Genomic DNA, 19,905 nt, shown 5'->3' with positions numbered 1-19,905 from the left:
AAGATGTCAGTCATATGTATTGAGGCGAAGTCCATTTTCTGTGTTTACAGGAGGAAGGCGCCGTTCGTAAAAAGCACTTAATCGGTGAAGAATGGTCAGAGGGGGGCCAACAGATGGACGTGTGTCAGTTTATTCTTTTTGTTTGAGAGAAAATTTCATCCCAGGCTCATCGGCAAACAAGACATTAAACGAATGCTTTTGGCAGAAGCTGCTTGATAGACATATTTTATATTTCCCTACATCCCTGGTCAGTGCCATAACACGAGTAATAAAGCAATTTAAAATGAATTCTTGAGCACACACTAAAAAGTACAATTTCAATAAATATTCCGTAAATAAAACTTTAACATCTTCAAAACAACCCACATAACTTTTGAATTAAATGTTTAAAATCTTTTATATTGTAATTTTTAAAGGGATTGTATCGTATATAATGAAAATATATGTTTCACAGAACAAATCAAAACATTAGGGCATTATTTATATATGTGTCAACAAAATTTAAAGCAGTTATGAGAAAAGTGAAAAAGAAATCTTAGCACAAAACACATCAAAGACTACTATTTTGCATCACAAAAAGAAGTATTGTTATTATAACAGTGCCATCTATTGACCAGTCACGATGTGATTTAATTCGTGGTTTAGGAACTCGTTGTAAAAAATGTAGTTATTTGGCATTGGTCGTTGTTTAGCCTTCGTGGTTAAGGTATTCGTGGTTTAGGCAGTAGTTGTTTGAACATATATTCATGGCAAGCAGTGCTTTAATGGTGAACTTGTCTGAAGGGTTCCCCAGGTGCAGTGATTCATCCTGTATTCAGGCTACATTTGAATGAAAGGTATTTGATGCTAAATGATCAAGGTTGCTGCGGAATGGAACCATGTGTGGAAGCGGTTTTGGAGCGCTCCCGCTTGTCCTGCTTCTTGTAGCAGGAATACTGATTTTTATTTTTATCTGCTCTGCAATGGGTGTCCCAGTTCAACTTGGAATGGGGCCAGCACTGCTAGTGCCTTGAGCGCATGACACATTGCTTCGGCACACCACGGCTTCAAGAACTGAATGAGCACTAGTTCTTGTCGTTCAGGCTGGTCTTGCTTGATTGCATACATCCGGTCTTCCTTTGCCTGATTTGCAGCCACAAATGCGTCCTGGATATGTCTTAGATCTAAATAGGTTGCGCCACAGGGCATTGAAGTACTGAACGACCCCTCAAAGGCCCATGCGTATCGCTGTCCCCAGCGTATTCCATTGATGATGAATGCATTCTTGAAGCAACCCAGGGTTGCTTCAGCTCCTAGTGATGTGAACAATGGCTTTGCAGAAAACTTGTGTGAAACTACGCCCCCATCAGTGGCTGCTGTGGTAACTGGATGGAATCACCTGTGCTCTATAAACATGCTATGAGGTGCACCTCTGGGGTCGTCTGCAGATGTGTGCAACAGCAATGTTGCATCTACCACTTGGAACACATTAACAATTGGCCTTTTCCGTGTGGGAACAATTTGGCCTCTTTTTGAAACAAAATGTACCAAAACAGCTTTTCTTTTTCTAGGCACCATGGCTTTCTGAGTGCTTGGCTCTCAAATAAAATAATGACTTTAACACTTCTTATTGGGAAGCCCATTTTTTATATACTTTTAAGTGTAGTTTATTAATGTTTTTTACATTTATCTGCTGGCTTTTTAGGTAGCTTTTTAGTTTATGGACCTTTACTATGAGGAGTGGGTGTTAAATTCACGAATTAGGCCCATGTAGCGAAGCAGCTTATTTCTTACATTGTCCTCACAAATAACATTTTCAGCTGTGACCTTTTGCACATATTTGCGTGCACAACTATGTTTGATTACTTTCTCTGAAACTAAACTTGTTTTTACTTCTAGCTTCTCACAACATTATCACAACGCCCTGAACATCATGTACAAGGTCTCATTTTGCACTACGTACAAATGTCATCACTATCCTCATCCACATGGCGGCCTGGCTGTCCATATATCCATAACATCACCAATCTATGCGCACATTGCAAGGCTGCTTTCTATTATAAAAGATGGGCATCCTGATAGATTAATAGAGGAGGTACTTCCGCTGACACCGAGGGTCCTTGCATTCTGAGAAATCCCCACGCAGCAGTCTGACATTTCGTGAGGGTCGACCAGTTCCTGACCAAGACGAGGTCCTTCACTCTATCCCATCAGGTGATTGGGTTGGATCGTCCCTTGGGGGAATTCTTGGCTCTACACCTACACACACTCTAGGTACACTTAGAGCAGGGTTTGCACAGTAGGAGTTCGCTAGATTACTGCCTTGTTTATATGCCTGCATATATATACATTGTTTAACACAATGGTAGAACTACATCTACTATTTACTCTTTTGGTGCTTGAAACCATGTCTACTAATCATTGCAGCACACATCTTTTATGAGAAAATAACGTTGTTTCAATTAATATTATTGAAAATGTCCCACTGTGTAGCCTCTGTAAATGTATCTGAGAATAAGTAAGCACGAGTGACTGAGCAAAAGATTCTGTACTGTTTCCACGATCCCTGAGACTGAGCACTAATATCACTAATACAGCCTGTCACCATATTTCAAGTAGAACTATCCCACAGTACGTGACTCGGGGCCACACAACATGTCACCATCATAGTGCATTCAAAAAGATTTTACCGGTGTTTCAATTGACATTAACGGACACCAGAATTCCCTACCTCAATTAATTTCTCTTAAGAGAGTGTGCAAATTTAGCTGCGCTCTACTTCAGGTCAAATACATAACATAATTATACATGGTTGCGTGGTACCCTTAATGCTTGCTAAAGATTAGTAATTTACCCTGATTATAAGATCTGCAGATATGAAATAAAATTGCATAGTCACTCTGTGAAGATTAAACATTTTAAGGGATCTTGTTTATTCAATAAATGTACATATTTGTCCATGCTTCATCTGCTAAAAGTCGGATTTGCTGAAAGCACTAACCAATATAGTACAGAATGGTTTCTGGAAATGTTTGGGACCTTTCTGCTCCTCAGTTGTTCTTCCTGACATCAGGAGAACCTTCCATGAAATAGGAAGAATGGTGAGACTATTTTCTAAATTATATTTCAGCATTCAAGGATCATGATGACATCACCCCTACAAAGAAAATGCTTTGGCACTGCTCGGGTATCGGAGGGAGGGGGAGTGGTTTGGAAACGTAGAATCAAGTTGAAAAGAAAATAAGACAACCAGGTCACAGATATTTCTTTATAAATGCTTTGGAAGGTTTAGCCAAGTATTTTATTCCCATGGTGTGTGTAGCTATTGACCGCTATAAATTATAGCACAGAAAACAAGTCTGTGGAAGACTATATTGCAGCATTAAAAAATGTGGCACTTATGTCTCGTTTGGAAACCTGCATGACAAACTCAGTAAAGATCAGATTTAATACATGCAGTGAACTCTAGTATTCAGTACAACTTATGGGCTAAAAGTGAAGCACCACTGCAAGTCATAGATATAGACATGAGAGCTGTACTTACTGGTCGTTGTGCCGAGGTTTTTCTGTAAGAGGAGCAGAATTAAAGCGAAAAAACCCACAATTGATATGTGTTAGAAATGGGGTTTCTGGTTGGCTAGGGTAGGCACCTTAGCCAGGCAGAACCCACCACTCTAGTCAGGGTTACCAAGTTACACACCCAAGCAAACCCCTGGTCACCCCCTTGGTAACTTGGCATGAGCGGTCAGACTTATCCTAGAGGCAATGTGTAAAACGTTTGTGCAACACACACTCACACACCAGTGACAGAATACATTCACCACAAAAGAGACTCCACACAGTATTATATGAAAATAAGCTTCTGTATTGCTTATTAACATAGACCACATAAACCAATAATCAATTTGCCAAACTAGGCAATTGTCAAAACATCACAGTTAGTGCAATAAGGTAAAGACTTGTATGTTGCACACATCATGAAAACTCCATCAATGCACATATAAATGTCAATCCTGAAATAATACTCGTTAGGATGACTACGCAACGTAAGGCACAAACAACATATATCACAACATCTGGGTATGAAATGTAGCAGTTAGGTCATTGGGAGAAAACGCAGGAATCACCAAACATCATTGTAGTACTTAAGCACATTGTGCACAGAATCTCCTGCATGTTTATTACGTACAGTACAGTAATTAAGTCTAATTGCGGGGGCACAGGAGCCCCTGTGTGCCTATCACAGTTAATCCGGTGACTTTAATGGTCACCAGAACATCGATCATTTAAACTGGGGTCCTCCGCCGAGGACACACCCCTGAATTGTCTCCTATGTGAATAGGGGCCCCCAAGGTATGTCAACAGGGGTCAGGGCCCACACATTGCTGGCTTTGGTGGGGAGACCTCTCTTCATCCTCTGTGCACAGTGTTGTACAAGGCAGCTGCCCATGTGTGTGCGGTGCAGCCATTGCCACCAATGCAGCCTTCATCTTCCCACAGCGCCTATCACCCGGCTTCCTCTGTGAGGGCGGGGCCAACAGCGCCAGTGTACACGCTGCCCTGCTTTCTCTTCAGCAGCTACAGGGCCATGGTACCAGCACACAGGGCTACTCTCTGGGCTGCGGTGGGAGTCGGGTGAGTGTGCCAACTTGCCAGACAATTCTGTCGCTCTTCGGTCAGGCAGCTCCTGCATCCGCCACCACTCAACTCCTTACCGAAACTCCAACTCCGTCTCTGGCCGTGATGGAAGCCTTGCTATCCCAGCGAGTTTCGCTGGTGCCAGGACGGCCTGTAGACCCTAGGAGGGACACAGGATGTTTTCCTCTGACACTGGGGGAAGCTCAGGACCTCCCTAAGCAATGCCAGAGGTCTCACACTGACTCCCCTCTCACAGCTGTCCTGCAAAGCACCAGAGATACACTGGTCTTCAAATCAAAGAGAGCACTCAACCCGTGCTGTGAGCTACCAGGGAACAAAGTAATCAAGTGTTCACCATGCACTTCCTCTTTAAAGCCATGATGAAGCTCTCACCGCGTGCTAGTGTTGGAAGTCCCAAGTACATGCTGAGAATAGACATAACTAAACCCGGGAAGGGGGCACACCACCCAGTCCCTGGAGAACAGCTGGGAAGCCCGAGAGCAGGGAACAAGCTGCAAGCCAGCACATTAGGATCGTTGAGGCAAAGTGGTTCGCCTTCTTGTATCCCAGCGGGCCACAAATCAGCCAACCAAGTCAGTCCAATGGCGGTTCTTCCTGGCAGCATAACATTTCCTTCTGGCAATGTGAAGTTTGTAGAGCCAGCAGCATCTGGTCACAAGTCCACACAGTGTCTAAAAGCATGGGGTCAGAGCCCCTGTACTTGTACTCAAAATGTCTTTGATGTGGCGGTATCTTCAGAGAAATCTTAGAAGTGCACAACACCCCCATTCAATCCCAGCTCTGGCTCCGGACGGTATACACCCGTTACAACGGATCTTTTACTCCGCAGACCCATTACAACGCGACCATTACTCCGCATACCATTACAACGCATTGCGCTGGGGGGCGCTCTAGGATAGGGAATAAGTATAATTTACTATCCAACACCTTCCCTAGGGTCCACGGGGACTGGAGTTAGAATAGTAAATTATACTTACCACTATCCAGCGCCCCAAGGCGCTATGCGTTGTAACGGTATGCGGAGTAAAAGTCGCGTTGTAATGGTCTGCGGAGTAAAAGTATGCGTTATAACGTCATACATCCGCTCCGGACATCATTAGGGGTTAAACAAGCCCTTTGTGTTAGGACAGGGCCCAGCCTTTACAAATGTAGGTGTGCCTCATCTCCCTCTCTCCCAGCCCAGGAAGACCATTCAGTATGCAGATGAATGCAGATGCAATCCTGTCACACCCAACTCTTCCTGTGTGATGGCTATCTGGAAAGTATGCACAAGCCTAGCTGTCACTTTACCCTAGATGTGGATTAGAGTCCGGCTGCAAAGCACAAAGAGCCATAGGCACATAGAAATGCTAACTTTCTAAAATTGGTCTGGACGGGGTGGCAATTGATCTTTTGAAAATTACGTGGAATTCTGGGCTCCGCTTGTCACAAATGTATTGAGGGTTGCAGTGAAAGGCGACCTGATAGATTCATGGAGCAAAGCCATTATGGTACCCATCTATAAGAAAGGGGATTGCAACTGCCCGCATGTTATTGCCCAATCTTACTGATCAATTCCACGGATCAGATCCTCTGGAGGGTAATCCTGGGCAAATTGTAGGACTGGCAGAGGCTAGCTCTTTTTACTGCCCTGCCTAGTATGGCTTTCGACAAGGTCTAGGGACTGTAGAGCAAACGCTTAACCTAACTCTCATCATAGGCAAATATGCCAAAGCCAAGAGAGGGTCCGTACATATGGCGTGTATGGACCTCTCCGGTGCTTTTGACCTTGTAGTTGGAAGCATATTATGGGACTAATGGAGCAGGCGGGTATTGATCCCCCTCTTGTGGATCAGGAAAAACGCATGCATTGGGACTCCACAATGAGTGAGCGCTTTACATGGAATGGGGATCGTACAGCCCCAATAAAGGTGACTAGAGGGGTGAGACAGCGTTGCATATTGGCGCCTTTTCTTTTTTTATTATACATCAATTCCCTAGACACAGCTTTAAGGGCTTGCAGTGATGATATCCCTAGGATTGGCATGCAGGCAGTGCCCGTCCTGCTCTATTCGGTTGATGCGGTTCTCTTCGGTCTGACTGCAAATGCTCTCCAAAAGCTTCTAAATGAAAGTAATGATTTTATGCTGAGATTAAATCTTGAGTTAAATCAGTCAAAATCTTGTATTATAACCTGTGGTCCAAAATAACCAAGTCAATAACATTTTATATTGGGGAGCACACAAATTGAAAAAGTTAGCATGGCATTTTATTGGAGGAAATAAATTGTAGTACAGAATACTCACTCAAAGGGCACAATACAGTTTGCAGCAGAAGATGCAATATTCAGATTTTGCAAATAGGCTAGGCCACAAGCCAGTCTACAAAATGGTCCAACTTCACAAAAGCAAGTGCCTTATGGAGCCAGAGTCTGGGGCTGTATTGCCCGTGATCCAGCGTGGCTCTAAACAAAACCTGCAAACCATCACCATATTTCCTAGGAGCTATCACACACTACTCATTGGTGGGGCCCATAACACCATGAGTCATTCATACACACAAAATCACCCTGCTCCCAGGATTAGTGAAGACTAGAGGAGTGCTGCTGGATTTTAGCGGAGTGTCTTATTTCATTCTAAAATTCTATACACTATACACATCTGCGGTTTATCAATATTACCATGGTTTTATTCTTAATAAACATTAAAACACCCCACCATTTGGTCAATGGATCAGCTAGTAAAAGTTAACTAATGGACAACAAGACCAGCATAATTTTCCATGTATTCAATTTTTATTTAAAGACTAGTTCTCCTAGCATGACCTTATTTTATTTAGCCTACTTCAATAATCATGAAAACATTTAATAACCTGAAAAAGAAAGTTAAGTTCAAACAGTTTACATTTATTAGCAGAGTAGTTCAGAAAAATAAGTCGAGATAATATTACCAAGATTTCCGAAAATGGACATCAGAGTAAGGACGACATAGTTCCCAAAAACCACCTCTCTATTCTTTCTTGATGTTCACCTCCCATCCGGACTCCACACCCATCAAAAGTTAAAGTCAAGAAAAATTTCAAAGTCTTTGCACCATAGGAAAAGTTCATCAGCCCGACAGCATGTCGTGGTGCGAAAATAAAACCAAAAGTAAGCTTTTTTCTTACTTCCAAACGTCCTCTTTTATACCCTTTTTCCCTAACTTATCTATCTAAGATTTGAAACTTTTAGGGTCCTCATTCACTCTCATTGGTCCTTGTAAGGGGTGGATGAGCATAACCTCATCTCCTCATTGTCCATATTTCCGCCAATTCATCGTTATAATCAAAAAATAAGGTCTTGATTGTTCTTTAACAGTTGTTTCACTTGTGTCCTTTATATTGTCACTTCAGGCTTGTTTCCCATGCGCACGATGCGGACATACACATTTTTGGCACTGGTCTACTCTCCAGGCCACGCTGACCTTGACCCAAGATGTACAGGCACAGGCTGCTTGCATTTCTCTCGAGCCCAGTCGCGCATGCGTAGATTACCACAATTTCGGAGTCTCACAAACTTCTATTTTGGAACAGGCCTCATTGGCCATAATGGGAACTATTACAGAAACAAACACAATTAAACGTTATATTTCGAAGTATAGCCCTTCTGTTTACATCCCCCCATTCTAAGGTAACCCGGTTAGTTATTACCTAGCGGTTTTGCGACATTTAGGCGTCGTTTTCTTACCATTCTCCATAATTTCTGCCACAATAAGGCATACAAAAAGCATACACACATAGATTTCACTTAATTAGTAGATTAAGATTCGCAACACAGGCAAATTAGTATCCCACGTGTATTTTGTGTGTGTGCATTCTATTCTACGTTGGTTAATTTCAAAACCACATGATTAATGCATATTACTGTTATGGGAAAGAGACTTCGAGAGAGGTATACAAAAGTTTTTGTTTTCACCCTCGCTCCATCACCTGCACGAAACTTCAAGTAGTTGAGAATAGGTTTTTGTGCAGGCTTCTGGCTATTCTTAAATCCTCTTCAAGCCTTCTTGTACATCTGAAATATAGGGTTCATGGAGGACCGGATCTCCATGGCATATTTATTATTATGGATAATGCTATGGCGCTCCCCGAATGCAGACTTCTCGAGGAAGATATTAATAATTTGTCTAAAATTAGATAACATGACTGTGAGAAGTTAGCCTGGCATATGATGTCCACTAGTTCTAGTGGGCACCTTGCACCAGTCTACTCGACCCTTATTGATGGTGGTTGTAAAGTCAACCTTATAGAAAGCTATCCTTGTGGTAGCATGAACCAGCAGTCTTCAGGCTAAGACTTCAGTAGGCGAGTTAAGCAAGTTGTTTTACCATGTATAATCCCTTGAATACCAAATGAAAGGAAACCACACAAGATATATATCAAATATATATGTATTTAATCTAAACACAACCCCTCTGCACTCTTTATGAGGTAAGAGGTAAAATTACAATACAAGTAACACAGTTCATATATGATAAGTTGCACAGTATACGTTATGCCCTAGGGGCCTCACAAACCATATACTAAGAAAGTGGTATAAGTATCACATGAAAGTTAGAAAGCAGGACTGGGGCCTGTGGAATCGCTGGAGCTACACTAACTAATCAAAGATTAGGAAGTAGGAGGCCCACGGGTGACGCGTGCAGTGTCTAAACACAGACGCGGGGTACCATTGACTTTCTATGGGAAACAAAGATTTTACAAATATACAATTTAAGGACACTTCCGGATGGACTAGGATGGAACCCTTTTAAACTAGGACACTTCGAGAGTCAAGACCCACGAGAGCACCGGAGTACTCGTGTTACCTCACCCAGGGAAGCCGGGTGCATAGGTGTCTTTTCGTGTCGGGTTTCGTCATCCTTTTCTATGGAGAGCTGCAAAGAAGTGCTGCAGGCGACCAGAGGAAAAGTGTCCGGGTGGATCCAAGGGTGGATCAGAGATGTGAAGAACCTGAAAGCAGAGGGGACAGAGTCTGGGTCAGTAGCCAGTGACCAGGAAGGAACCAGGCGCTGTCGGATGCTTTAAGGTGAAGGTGAGTTTGTCTATTCAGCCACGAGGTCCAGGAGGCATCGACGATGACCAGGTGCTGGATTCGAGCTGTCCCACGATGGATCTAGATGACTGCGGTGTCGGTATCCGGATTGGACCCAACAAGCCTTGGCAACCGCAACCCATGCAGGATGTCGAGATTGGCTCTGTTGCAGACCAGCAAGGTCTGTGGCACTTCTCCTTTTCAGGGAAGCTGGAGCAAGCCTGGAGCAACCAGGAAATCAAGTTAGATTCAAGATGGCGTCTTCAGGGGACTCACTAGCCAATGGGCAAGGAACCGGGAAGACGCGTCGAGATCAAATGCAACGGCGGGGCCCACGGGACACTCGCGGAGTGTGGGGGCCTGGGCTTCGGTGCAAATGGTGCTCGGGGCTTGGGCTTCTCGTACCCCAATGCACAACTTACTGAGGCTTCAGGAAAGGAGTGCAGGTAGCAAAATGCAGGATGTCTAAGATGTCCGATCCCACGTCTCTTGTGTCCGCCACAGGTCTCAGCTTTGCTGTGGATGTGGGTCGGGGTCAGAGAAGTCTGGAAGTCCAGTTCTTGAGTCGTAGAGTCTTCTGGTTCTGACGGGAGTCTTGAAACTGCAGACCGGCAAAGTTGCTGTTGGTGCCTGTTTGCACAGGGTGGTCACTCCTTGACCACATGGGAGATGTCTTCCGTCTTCCAGTCAGAATGGAATGTCGAAGGTCCAAGATATGTCTTTCAAAGATTCGTCCAGGATAATCTAAAGTCCCAGGGACACAGCTCCTATACCTATACTAAGGATGGGGGCTGGATTACCTGACTAGGACCCTCCTATGGGTGGACCTGAGAAGGGGGTGGTTACACCCCTTTCCCTTTGTCCAGTTTTGCGCCAGAGCTGGGGCTGGAGTGCCCCAGCAACTGGTTTGAACCGGGCTATGCATGGAGCAACTTGTGTGCCCCAGGCAGTGTCTAGATGCATTCACTGAATGCAGCCCTCCCTGTCCCAATACACAAAACCCCTGTCTGGGGAGGTGCTGGCACCTCCCTGGACAGGAAACCTATTGTCCAGGCCGCCCTTGCTGGAGTTTCCCCCAGCAACAGGAGGTCAGACTCGTGTCTGTGGCAGCAGCATCCATTTTGTGATGCTGAGGCTCTGTTTAACTTTAACCGGGTAAAGCAGTAACTGACATGTCTTTTGCCTCTAGAAGGGTGGAATGCTACCCCCGCCACCAGAATGGGCGGGAGGTAGTATTCCAAAGTGTTTGACACCTTACACAACATGTTTTGATGAAGCCAAACCAAAGTTAGCATTAACCACGAGGATTATAATGCACTTAAGAGTATACGGTATGGCTATATCATAGAACAGCTATAAGGAGATGGTTCCGAAAGCTGCAGAGGGGCTCAGCTCATGCTAGGGCACCCTCTCACATAAAACCAAGCACTCTACCTCCAGGACTGTCGAAGCCTTCCATAGGAGTGGCTTAAAGGTGTATATGTGTCTATATATAAAGGTAGATATAGGTATACTATGTCTAAGTAAGGGGTGATTACACCACCTTACCCAGGCTGTGTGAACAGACCTGTGGTGTCAGTTTGGAAGGCAAAGCAGGGATGGCACAATACATGCTGCAGCCCCTGGTAGGCCTAGGGTGCACCTATGCCCTGGGTACCTATGGTACACTATACAGGATCTCACAAGGGTGACCTAGTAACCAATCTGGTATGTACCTAAAGTACATGGTATCAATTTAGAGAGAACAACTGGGCTGTGGGTCTGATTAGCAGGCCCACAGCCACATTAAAGTCGAAAAAACAGAGAATCACAGCAAAAAGTGGGGTTGACCATAGGAAGCAGACCCTACTCTCCTACAATGACTGCTATCCTATTGTTGGCTTATGTGCGAAACACCTTTCTTAGCCTGGGGTACAGTCATGTTTTTGAGTCACCGCAAATAACCCTGATTTTAAAATGGAATACAAAGGGAGCTGTGAAACCTACAATTAGAATTAAACTAGAAAAACGCATATGCCTACAGTTACAAGATATATGCAGATATGCACATCATCTGATATGGAGCCTTATCTGAATTGGATAGCAAATCCAGAGTATAGATTTTATCCCACTAGATTTAGACTAAGCCAGTTCATTTCCTTGTTGTTTCCCCACTAGTGGGTTCCTGGTTTCCCTCCCTCCCATATTGCCCCTGTGACTGTTACTGCCCTATCCACCTTACATTTTATGTTCTTTTGAACTCAATATGACTCTTTTAGATTGCGCTTTTTATGTCCTGCCCTTTTGCATAAGCACCCTAATTCTTATAAAGAGGGCCTGGTCTATCTCCAAAGCTTAGAATCATGTAATGTTTGCACTGCTGTTCTTAGCTATATTATTGCTGCTATCAAATTGAAAAGAACCAATGCACTTTAAACGACTATTTGTTTTATGATACTTTTAAAGTGGTATTTATATTTCTGAAGATGTAAATGTTTTATTCTGTGCTTTTATGGTCCTCAATGACCGAATAAAGATGATTTTGACCTTTGAACTACATACAGAGAAGCTTGGAAACACAGGGTGGTGCACTGACCTGCTGCGCTGGTCTTCTAGTAAAGTGGACCCACAGGCAAAAAAATATATAATTGGAATTTACAGATGCAGGATTGGTCAACATCTGTCATTGCACGCTACTTCCTTCAGTCTGCCGTTTCAAGGGCATGTCATGTACACATCTGTAGGCTCCAGTGTATTGCGGGGAAAGATGAGTTTAAACAGTTAGTAAGAAAGTAAATAATTTATTGTATATGGATGATTAAACCATTACAATCATGTAATCTCTTAATATAATGTATTTCCTTTTCAAATATCCAGTTGTTCTCAAAATAAAACCAAATGTTGTTGTCACTGAAATATACATAGAACATGCATAAACCCTTATTAAAATGTATCCTTACAATTCCACCAGATTATTTGGAACTGGGCAGAGCTTCTCATCAGTAAATCGATTGTGCTAACGATCGTTCTGCACATTTTATTAACCATATGCAGTTGCTTAATATGAGCAGGGGTTTGCCAGGACTCTAGTCCAGGACTTATTTTAAAACATCAGAGGCCAAATGAAATACTTGTATTTGTGACTACATTTACTGTGTAGAGGCTAGTTAAGTTGTACCTTTTATATGAAGGAACTGTTTTCCCTGCTGCAGCATTGCTCATTGTTCGCTCTCGCTTGACACAGCGCATGCGCTGTCGCTAGCGATACATTTTTTTCACTTCGAGAGGACTTCGAGCTTGCCCACTTATCACCACTGGTTGGCTACATCGTCACTCTAATTTGCTTGCTTCTCTTTAGTCAGCGTGTGCCGACTTCACTACGTCTTCTTGTGTTTGGCCCAAGTACTGCTCCTTGCCCAGTGTTCCTCCACTACTCGTGCTTGCGGAGCTACTTTTTTTCTGGTTGCGGAAGCACTCCTTCTCTGCCCGTTGTGCGGCTTTCTCCCTCTTGATGTCCGTCTTGTTGCTTGCCCCTCCCGCTCCCCTCCTGCTGTCTGCTTTGCTTGCCCTCTCCCACCCTTCTCTCGCTGTTCGTCGTGTCACTTGCCGCCTCCCACCTTCCTACGAGAGAGCTATTGACTATGTCAGTTTTTTTTGTCATGTGTACAACAGAGAGGCGAATGTGCAACATGGCTGGAAATAAACCTGTTATGACATGGCCAGTGCTGATTGCGCAATTGCGCTTTTTTATATTTTACTTTCACCTATGCTGCATAGATGCCTCACTGCTGTACAACATGTCTAAAAACATTGATAAAGCCAATTGCTATCTCATAGGTGAAACATACTAGCTTTGCCAATGCATGTTCCCTTTGTTGCTGTTTCCCTATCTGTTTCTTTCTGTTGCTCTGTGTCGAAGTGTGATGAGAAAATTAAGTTCTGAGCCCACCAACTGAAACCCACGGCACAAACCGAACACTTGTCTGTTTAGTTTTGTTTGCACTGCACTAGTGCATATTTCGTCGTTTTTAAGCAATTTTTCTTACGAATGTTTTCTGCTGTGCACTAATGAACAGCTGCTTGTAAAGGTCACTCTGGTGTTATAAACTGGTTCGATGATTCGTTGAAATAGGCAACTGTTGTCTTCTATTGTCTGATTTCGGTTGTCTAATGTCCCCTTGCCTTCCAGCTGAAGATGCGACAGATAATGTGTCCAGTTCTCCAACGTCTACCTCGGTGTTTCCAGAAGCTCAGATTCAAGTTTCCACTCAGTCATCCACATCCGAGGATTCAGAGGAAGAACGTAAGGCCTACAAGAGCATAACATCTATTTAGAAGTCTATTTTATTTTCACTTTGTTTGTCCAACGAGTATGCTTTACATAAGGAGATCCTTGTGGTTTCCAAGCTAATATGTTCTCATCAGTCAACCATCAATCAAACCGGATTTGTATAGCGCTGCTTATCACCTGTGAGGGTATCCAGGTGGATGGGGGAGGGTAGGGGCTGCTGCCCAGTACGGCCATGACAAAAGCCGGCCCTGCTCATATAACGGGTCGGGTGTACCTGCAACTGGGTCTGGACCAGTTATAATGAGGTGACTTCCCACCCTGGCATATGCTCCATTCAACCTATAATAGGGCCCAAATCATGCTGACAAGTTCTGCCAGACATATTTCTGATGAATTGTGACCCCATTGCACCTTCACCGGGGGTGCTGGTGACTGCTGCACAAGCTCTGTATTTGACTCCGTTTCAAGTTAGGTGACAGATGGTACTCCCCATTAAATCTCAGAGATTATGCTTCAGTTTCTATTTAATTTTACTGAAAAGGAGTACATGCGCATTGGATGCTTGCATGGAATTGGATACCGTCTTCCACACGTTAGCCTGAGTTTCGAAAGAGAGTAGGCTGTCATCCGCATCTCTTGTCTGGCATCATGATGGTAATCTATTGACTTTTTCAAGATTTTGCAGCCATTTCTATTTTCTGTGGAGTACAATTCTTTGTAAATATGGAGACTAAGTTTGTTGAGGGCCACAATCGCAAAGGATTTTTGAGTATTTAAATGAAGCGCGTGTGCAAAGACAGCCTTAGGGGACTCAGCAATTGCACATCATAGTTAATAGCTTAGAGATTGATAGTTTTCAAAGTACAAGTGCACTTGCCAGAGTGGAAAATCCACTAGTTCTATAGATTTTCTGCCTTTTTAGGATTATGGTTTATGAGTTAAAATTAGCTTTCTTGAGCTCGCTGTGCAAAATACAGTGAACATCCAGAACTTGTAATTTTGTAGCGTGTCAGAAACATTTTCAGATAGTTTCCCGTTCCCCGTTCTAAGGCATGCCAGTGAAAAGGTAAGGGCACAACACCTAATGTAACTGGAGTGTAAAAGTAGACATTTCCAACTGAGAAAAAAAATTAAAGGTAAAGGTGTGCTTATGCCAGTTTCCACCACACATACTCTAGTGGATTTTAAGCCAAGTAGATAACCCACTGGAGTATTCGTGAAGGACTAGGAGCACTTCTGTTAGTGTTTGATTTGTCGTAGATTTTCATTCAGATTACAGTAAGGTATTGAGACTTGGCAATAAATCTATGCATAGCATAGTGATAGAACTGCAAACCGAAGATTTATAAAAGTTTATGAATTATTCTCGCTTGTTACCAAGAGTATCTCCATGTATCCTGAAAGAGATTAGGCTATGATGGCAATATACCATTTAAACACACCTCAGAATTAGAAGTGAGGCTTTATTTAGGACAGCATAAGACCTTTTTAGCTATCTGCCAACCTTATGTAAATAATACATATAGTAGAAATATTACTGATAAATAAAGTGACTTTGGGCCCCTTCTGTAAAACTGTTTTTTGGAGACTTGTTCTATTATCGGGTCACCCTGTAGGACAGTTTACATAGAATTGGGCATTGAGTAAGCCTTCCTCGGGTACAATTTCTGTTGTCAGTGTCAGTCACATTATGAGTCGACATTATTTAAGAGCTCAGTCTAACTCCAGTTGCTGGATTTTATTCAGAGAAATACTATATTGCATCAAGTCTGCTTGGGCTGCATTAAGAGTATGATGGATGCAATCCTAGAGAAACGGCAGCGCTCAGTCGTGTAGATTACAAATCAGCCCTGATATTACTGGATTTAACAGCTGCATTTGATGCAGTGAATAATCAAATCCTTATTAAAAGATTTGGTGACCTCAGGATCCCGTATACTGCCCATGCCTGGTTTGAATGTTTCCTGTTTTTTGGAACAGGTATTTTATGGTTTCTTTTATATCTCTAGCTCAGCAGTTTTCCCATAAAGTCGCTAAGGTCTTTATTTTGTCACCTCTACTGTTCAACTTGTATGGCATCCCATTAGCAACGTGACCAGTCTTTTGGATATACATTCTTTATGTACGCCAGTGAGACACAAATAGTCCCGAGATCATAGAAAGTTGTAGATTCGTGTTCAATAACTTCAAAACTGCTTACAAGTAGTTGAGAATTGAATGAGTTATAACCAACTAAAGCTTAACTGGACAATATGGGAATATTTGTTCCTCTTGAACCATCAACACTCTCAGCAATATCCTTTCTGGCTTCAAATACTGGAGGTGCAGCCAAACATACAGCCAGATTCATCAAACAAAAATCGTCTCGCAAAGGGCCAGATTCTGAGAATCTGGCCCTTTGCAAGCGCTATTTTTGCATTTGGGATTCATAATCCCAAATGCAAAAATCGCAAATCTAGAAATCGCTAAATTGCGATTAATTGCATTTAAGGAATCTCAATTTGAGATTCCTTAAATGCAATTCATGAACCATTTTAAAATTGCGAATTCGCAATCTGGGGCCGCTATTTACCGCGAAGTCTAACTACGTGGTAAATAGCGAAAACTTTGAAAAATGCACCAAAGTGCATTTTTCAAAGTTTCATGTTGCGCACACACATGTGCACACATCAATTTCAGGGGTGCAACAGGGTGTCCTTTGGACACCCCTGCACCCTTGAAATCGCAATCTCAATTTGCGAATCGCTAATTGCGATTAGCAAATTGAGATTGTCTTCCCATTCATTCCTATAGGCCTCTAGGCCGATAGGAATGAATGGGGAGATATTCCTTAATTGCAACTCGCAATTTGCGAGTCGCAATTAAGGAATTATTGGAAATCGCTATTTTTGCTGTGATTTCTTGATGAATAGCATTTTGCTATTCCTTAATAGCGAATCGGTATTTTTCGCTATTAAGGAATAGAAAAATGTGTTCTTGATGAATCTGGGGGATAGTGTCTTGTGTAAAAAAAACTTGTTCTAAAAACTGATTTGAAATTGAGCTTGACACTCTTGACAATTCAAATAAGCACAGTTATCCTCTCATGTTTTTTCTGTCTTTCTCATTTTTAAAGGATTCTTCACCCTTTTTTTACACAAGATTCTTGTTGTGAATACTTTAATATCATCTTGAGTGGACTGCTGCAGTTTAGAATTATTTCAGGGTTCCTTACTCAGGCTTCAACTGATACAGTACCCTGAAGTTCAAATGGTCCTGGAGCTTCCTAAAAGGGATTGTGTTTTACGAGCTCTAACCTCGCTACACACTGGCTCCCTATTAACAGTTGCATTCAAGTGTATGTGCTTGGTTCATAAGGCTGTCAGAAATCAAACACACACCCCACTACTGGCCTGCTTCAAGTGGTACAGACCACAATGACCCTTAGATTAATACATGTGTTCTCACTGCAGGTCTCAAAAATCAAACGATTTCTGATTTATTTGATTTGATTTGTTGAGAACTGATGGTTATTTCAATTTGGAGTTTACAAATTCTGTCTTGCGTTGCATAAAGGACAAGGTGAAATGTTTAAAAAAAATAAGAGCTATGTTAAGAAATGATGGAGAATTTCTGTCCGTAACCGTGAGGAGGCCCACCCTGAGGGCACATCTGCACACTATATGACTACCAAGGTTGGTTTACACACTTGTATTTGGATCAAAGAATGGAATAAGATCACAGCGAATGACGAGTGCTTGCCATTTCCCCACATGGCATATAGAATTTGAGAAATTACTGAGAACTTAAGGCAAGCGTTATATGAAATGGAGTCCCCACAAAAGACCTGCTCAATTTGAAGCATTAAATGCACTGGAACTTGCCCCTCATACGAAACAAATGGAGAAATATAAAACCCAACCGAGAAATAAGGTCTGTGGTTGGATGGAGGCGAGGTGGAATGCAGAGCAGCAGGGGTTGAGAGGGAATTTGATTGAAGGCATAGTGATATATATTCTATGATAGACAAAGAATAAATAGGAGGAAAGAAATCACGAAAGGGAGGTGGTGATGAAAAGAGGGAAGATGAGAGTGATAGTGATACAGATGATGAGTTTTTGGATGATTTAATAACTTCCCAACCACCTCCTTTCACCGTTGTCCATCTGGCTGGGGGAAATCAACAGCCTGGAAAGAGAATTGCGGAAGGAGAAACAAATTCGTGAGCGGGTGCGCCTGTTGATCAGGGTCCCCCAGAAGGAGGCTTACACCTTACCATTCCAGATCTGTCATTGAGAACCACTATTACTACTGTTATCATCACCATCCTAGGGGTATCATTCGGCACCACATCTATAGTGCATCTGATGCTGGTACTTAACAAGATTCGGGAACACAATTTTGTACAGGAGGGGAAACCCATATAACTTTACCGTTTATTGGTACAGATACAGAGTTGCAGGTTCAAGAAAAAAAACTCTACACTATTCCACTCTGAGCTACTCTGCGCCACTCCACACTATATCACTCTACACCACTCTACTCTACACAATTCCACTCTAAGCCAGTCCACTCTACACTATTTGACTCTACGCCACTCGTATCTATGCCGCTCTACTATGCGCCACTCCACTCTACACTATTCCACTATACTCCACTGGACTATATGCCCCTCCACTTTACACCACTCCAGTCTACGCTGCTCCACTCTGTGCCATCCCACTCTACTCCACTCTGCGCCACTCAACTCTACACTATTCCACTCTATGCAACTACACGCTACCTATTCCACTCTATTCAATCCCACCCTACACCATTCCACTGCACTTTACTCCCCTCCATTCTACACTACTACGCCACTACACTTTATGCTATTCCACTGTATGCTACTTCACGTTACTCCACTCTATGGTACTCTACTTTACGTTATTTTCACTCCACGCCACTACGCTGTACTCCCCTCCACTGTATGCTCCTACACTCTACACCACTCCACTCTACGCTATTCCACTCTAAGCCTCGCACTCTGCCACTCCACTCCACTCTAAGCCATTCCTCTCTACACTATTTCACTGTACGCCACTCCATGCTAATTTATTCCACTCTATGCCACTCTACTTTAAACCATTCTACCGTATGCCACTCCATTTGACTCCAATGCTTTTCCACTCTACATCACAAAACTCTATGCTAGTTTGCGCCACTCCACTTTACACTATTCACCTCCATGCCACTTGATTCTATGCAACTCTACTGTACACCATTCCACTCTGTGCCACTCTACGCCACACTGTTTGACCGTATGCTGCTCTACTGTGAGCCACTCTACGCTATTCTACTATACACTAATTAACTCTATCCCGCTCCACTCTATAGTTTCAATTGTATATGCCACTCCCCGCTATTCCACTTTACGCCACTCGACTCTGCCACACTACACTTTACACTATTCACCTGTTAACCATTCGACTCTATCCAACTCTACTTTATGCCTCTCCACTCTATGCCCCCCTATTATATGCCACTCTGTGCTATTCAACTATATGCCACTCCACTCTACACAACTGTACTTTACGCCACTCCACTCTTCCACTGGACTCTACATTATTCCACTCTACCTGACTCCACCCTACTCTATTCTACTTTGTGCCACTCCACTCTATGCTATTTCAGTGTACGCTACTCCACTCTATTCCACTCTGCACCACTCCACGTTATGCCACTCCACTGTACTCTATTCCACTCTGCGCCACTACACAGTATGGCACTCCACTCTACGCCACACCTCTCTATGCAACGCCACTCTAAGCTATTCAGCTCTGCACCACTCTACTCTTTGGCACTCCACGCCAATCCACTCTCTGCCACTCCATGCCACTCAACCCTACTCCACTCATCGCACTCTACTCTACGCCACACCACTCAAAGCTTTTCAGCTTTGCGCCACTCCACTCTACACAACTGTACT

General features: G+C 43.1%; 1 protein-coding gene across 1 annotated transcript in view; it reads left to right on the top strand.

Moving 5' to 3' along the window:
• PSEN2 (presenilin 2) overlaps positions 1-19,905 on the top strand; it is a 443,825-nt gene that overhangs the window by 352,261 nt on the left and 71,659 nt on the right. The window contains exon 9 of the mRNA XM_078649110.1: positions 13,857-13,970. Coding sequence (XP_078505236.1) covers positions 13,857-13,970 — 114 coding nt within the window. The remainder of the gene's footprint in view (positions 1-13,856; positions 13,971-19,905) is intronic.

The sequence above is a fragment of the Lissotriton helveticus genome, chromosome 6 (genome assembly GCF_964261635.1).
Source record: "Lissotriton helveticus chromosome 6, aLisHel1.1, whole genome shotgun sequence".
In the NCBI taxonomy this organism is placed as follows: domain Eukaryota; kingdom Metazoa; phylum Chordata; class Amphibia; order Caudata; family Salamandridae; genus Lissotriton; species Lissotriton helveticus.
Note: the sequence above shows the minus strand (reverse complement) of the source record. Positions and strands in the feature narration are given on the sequence as shown.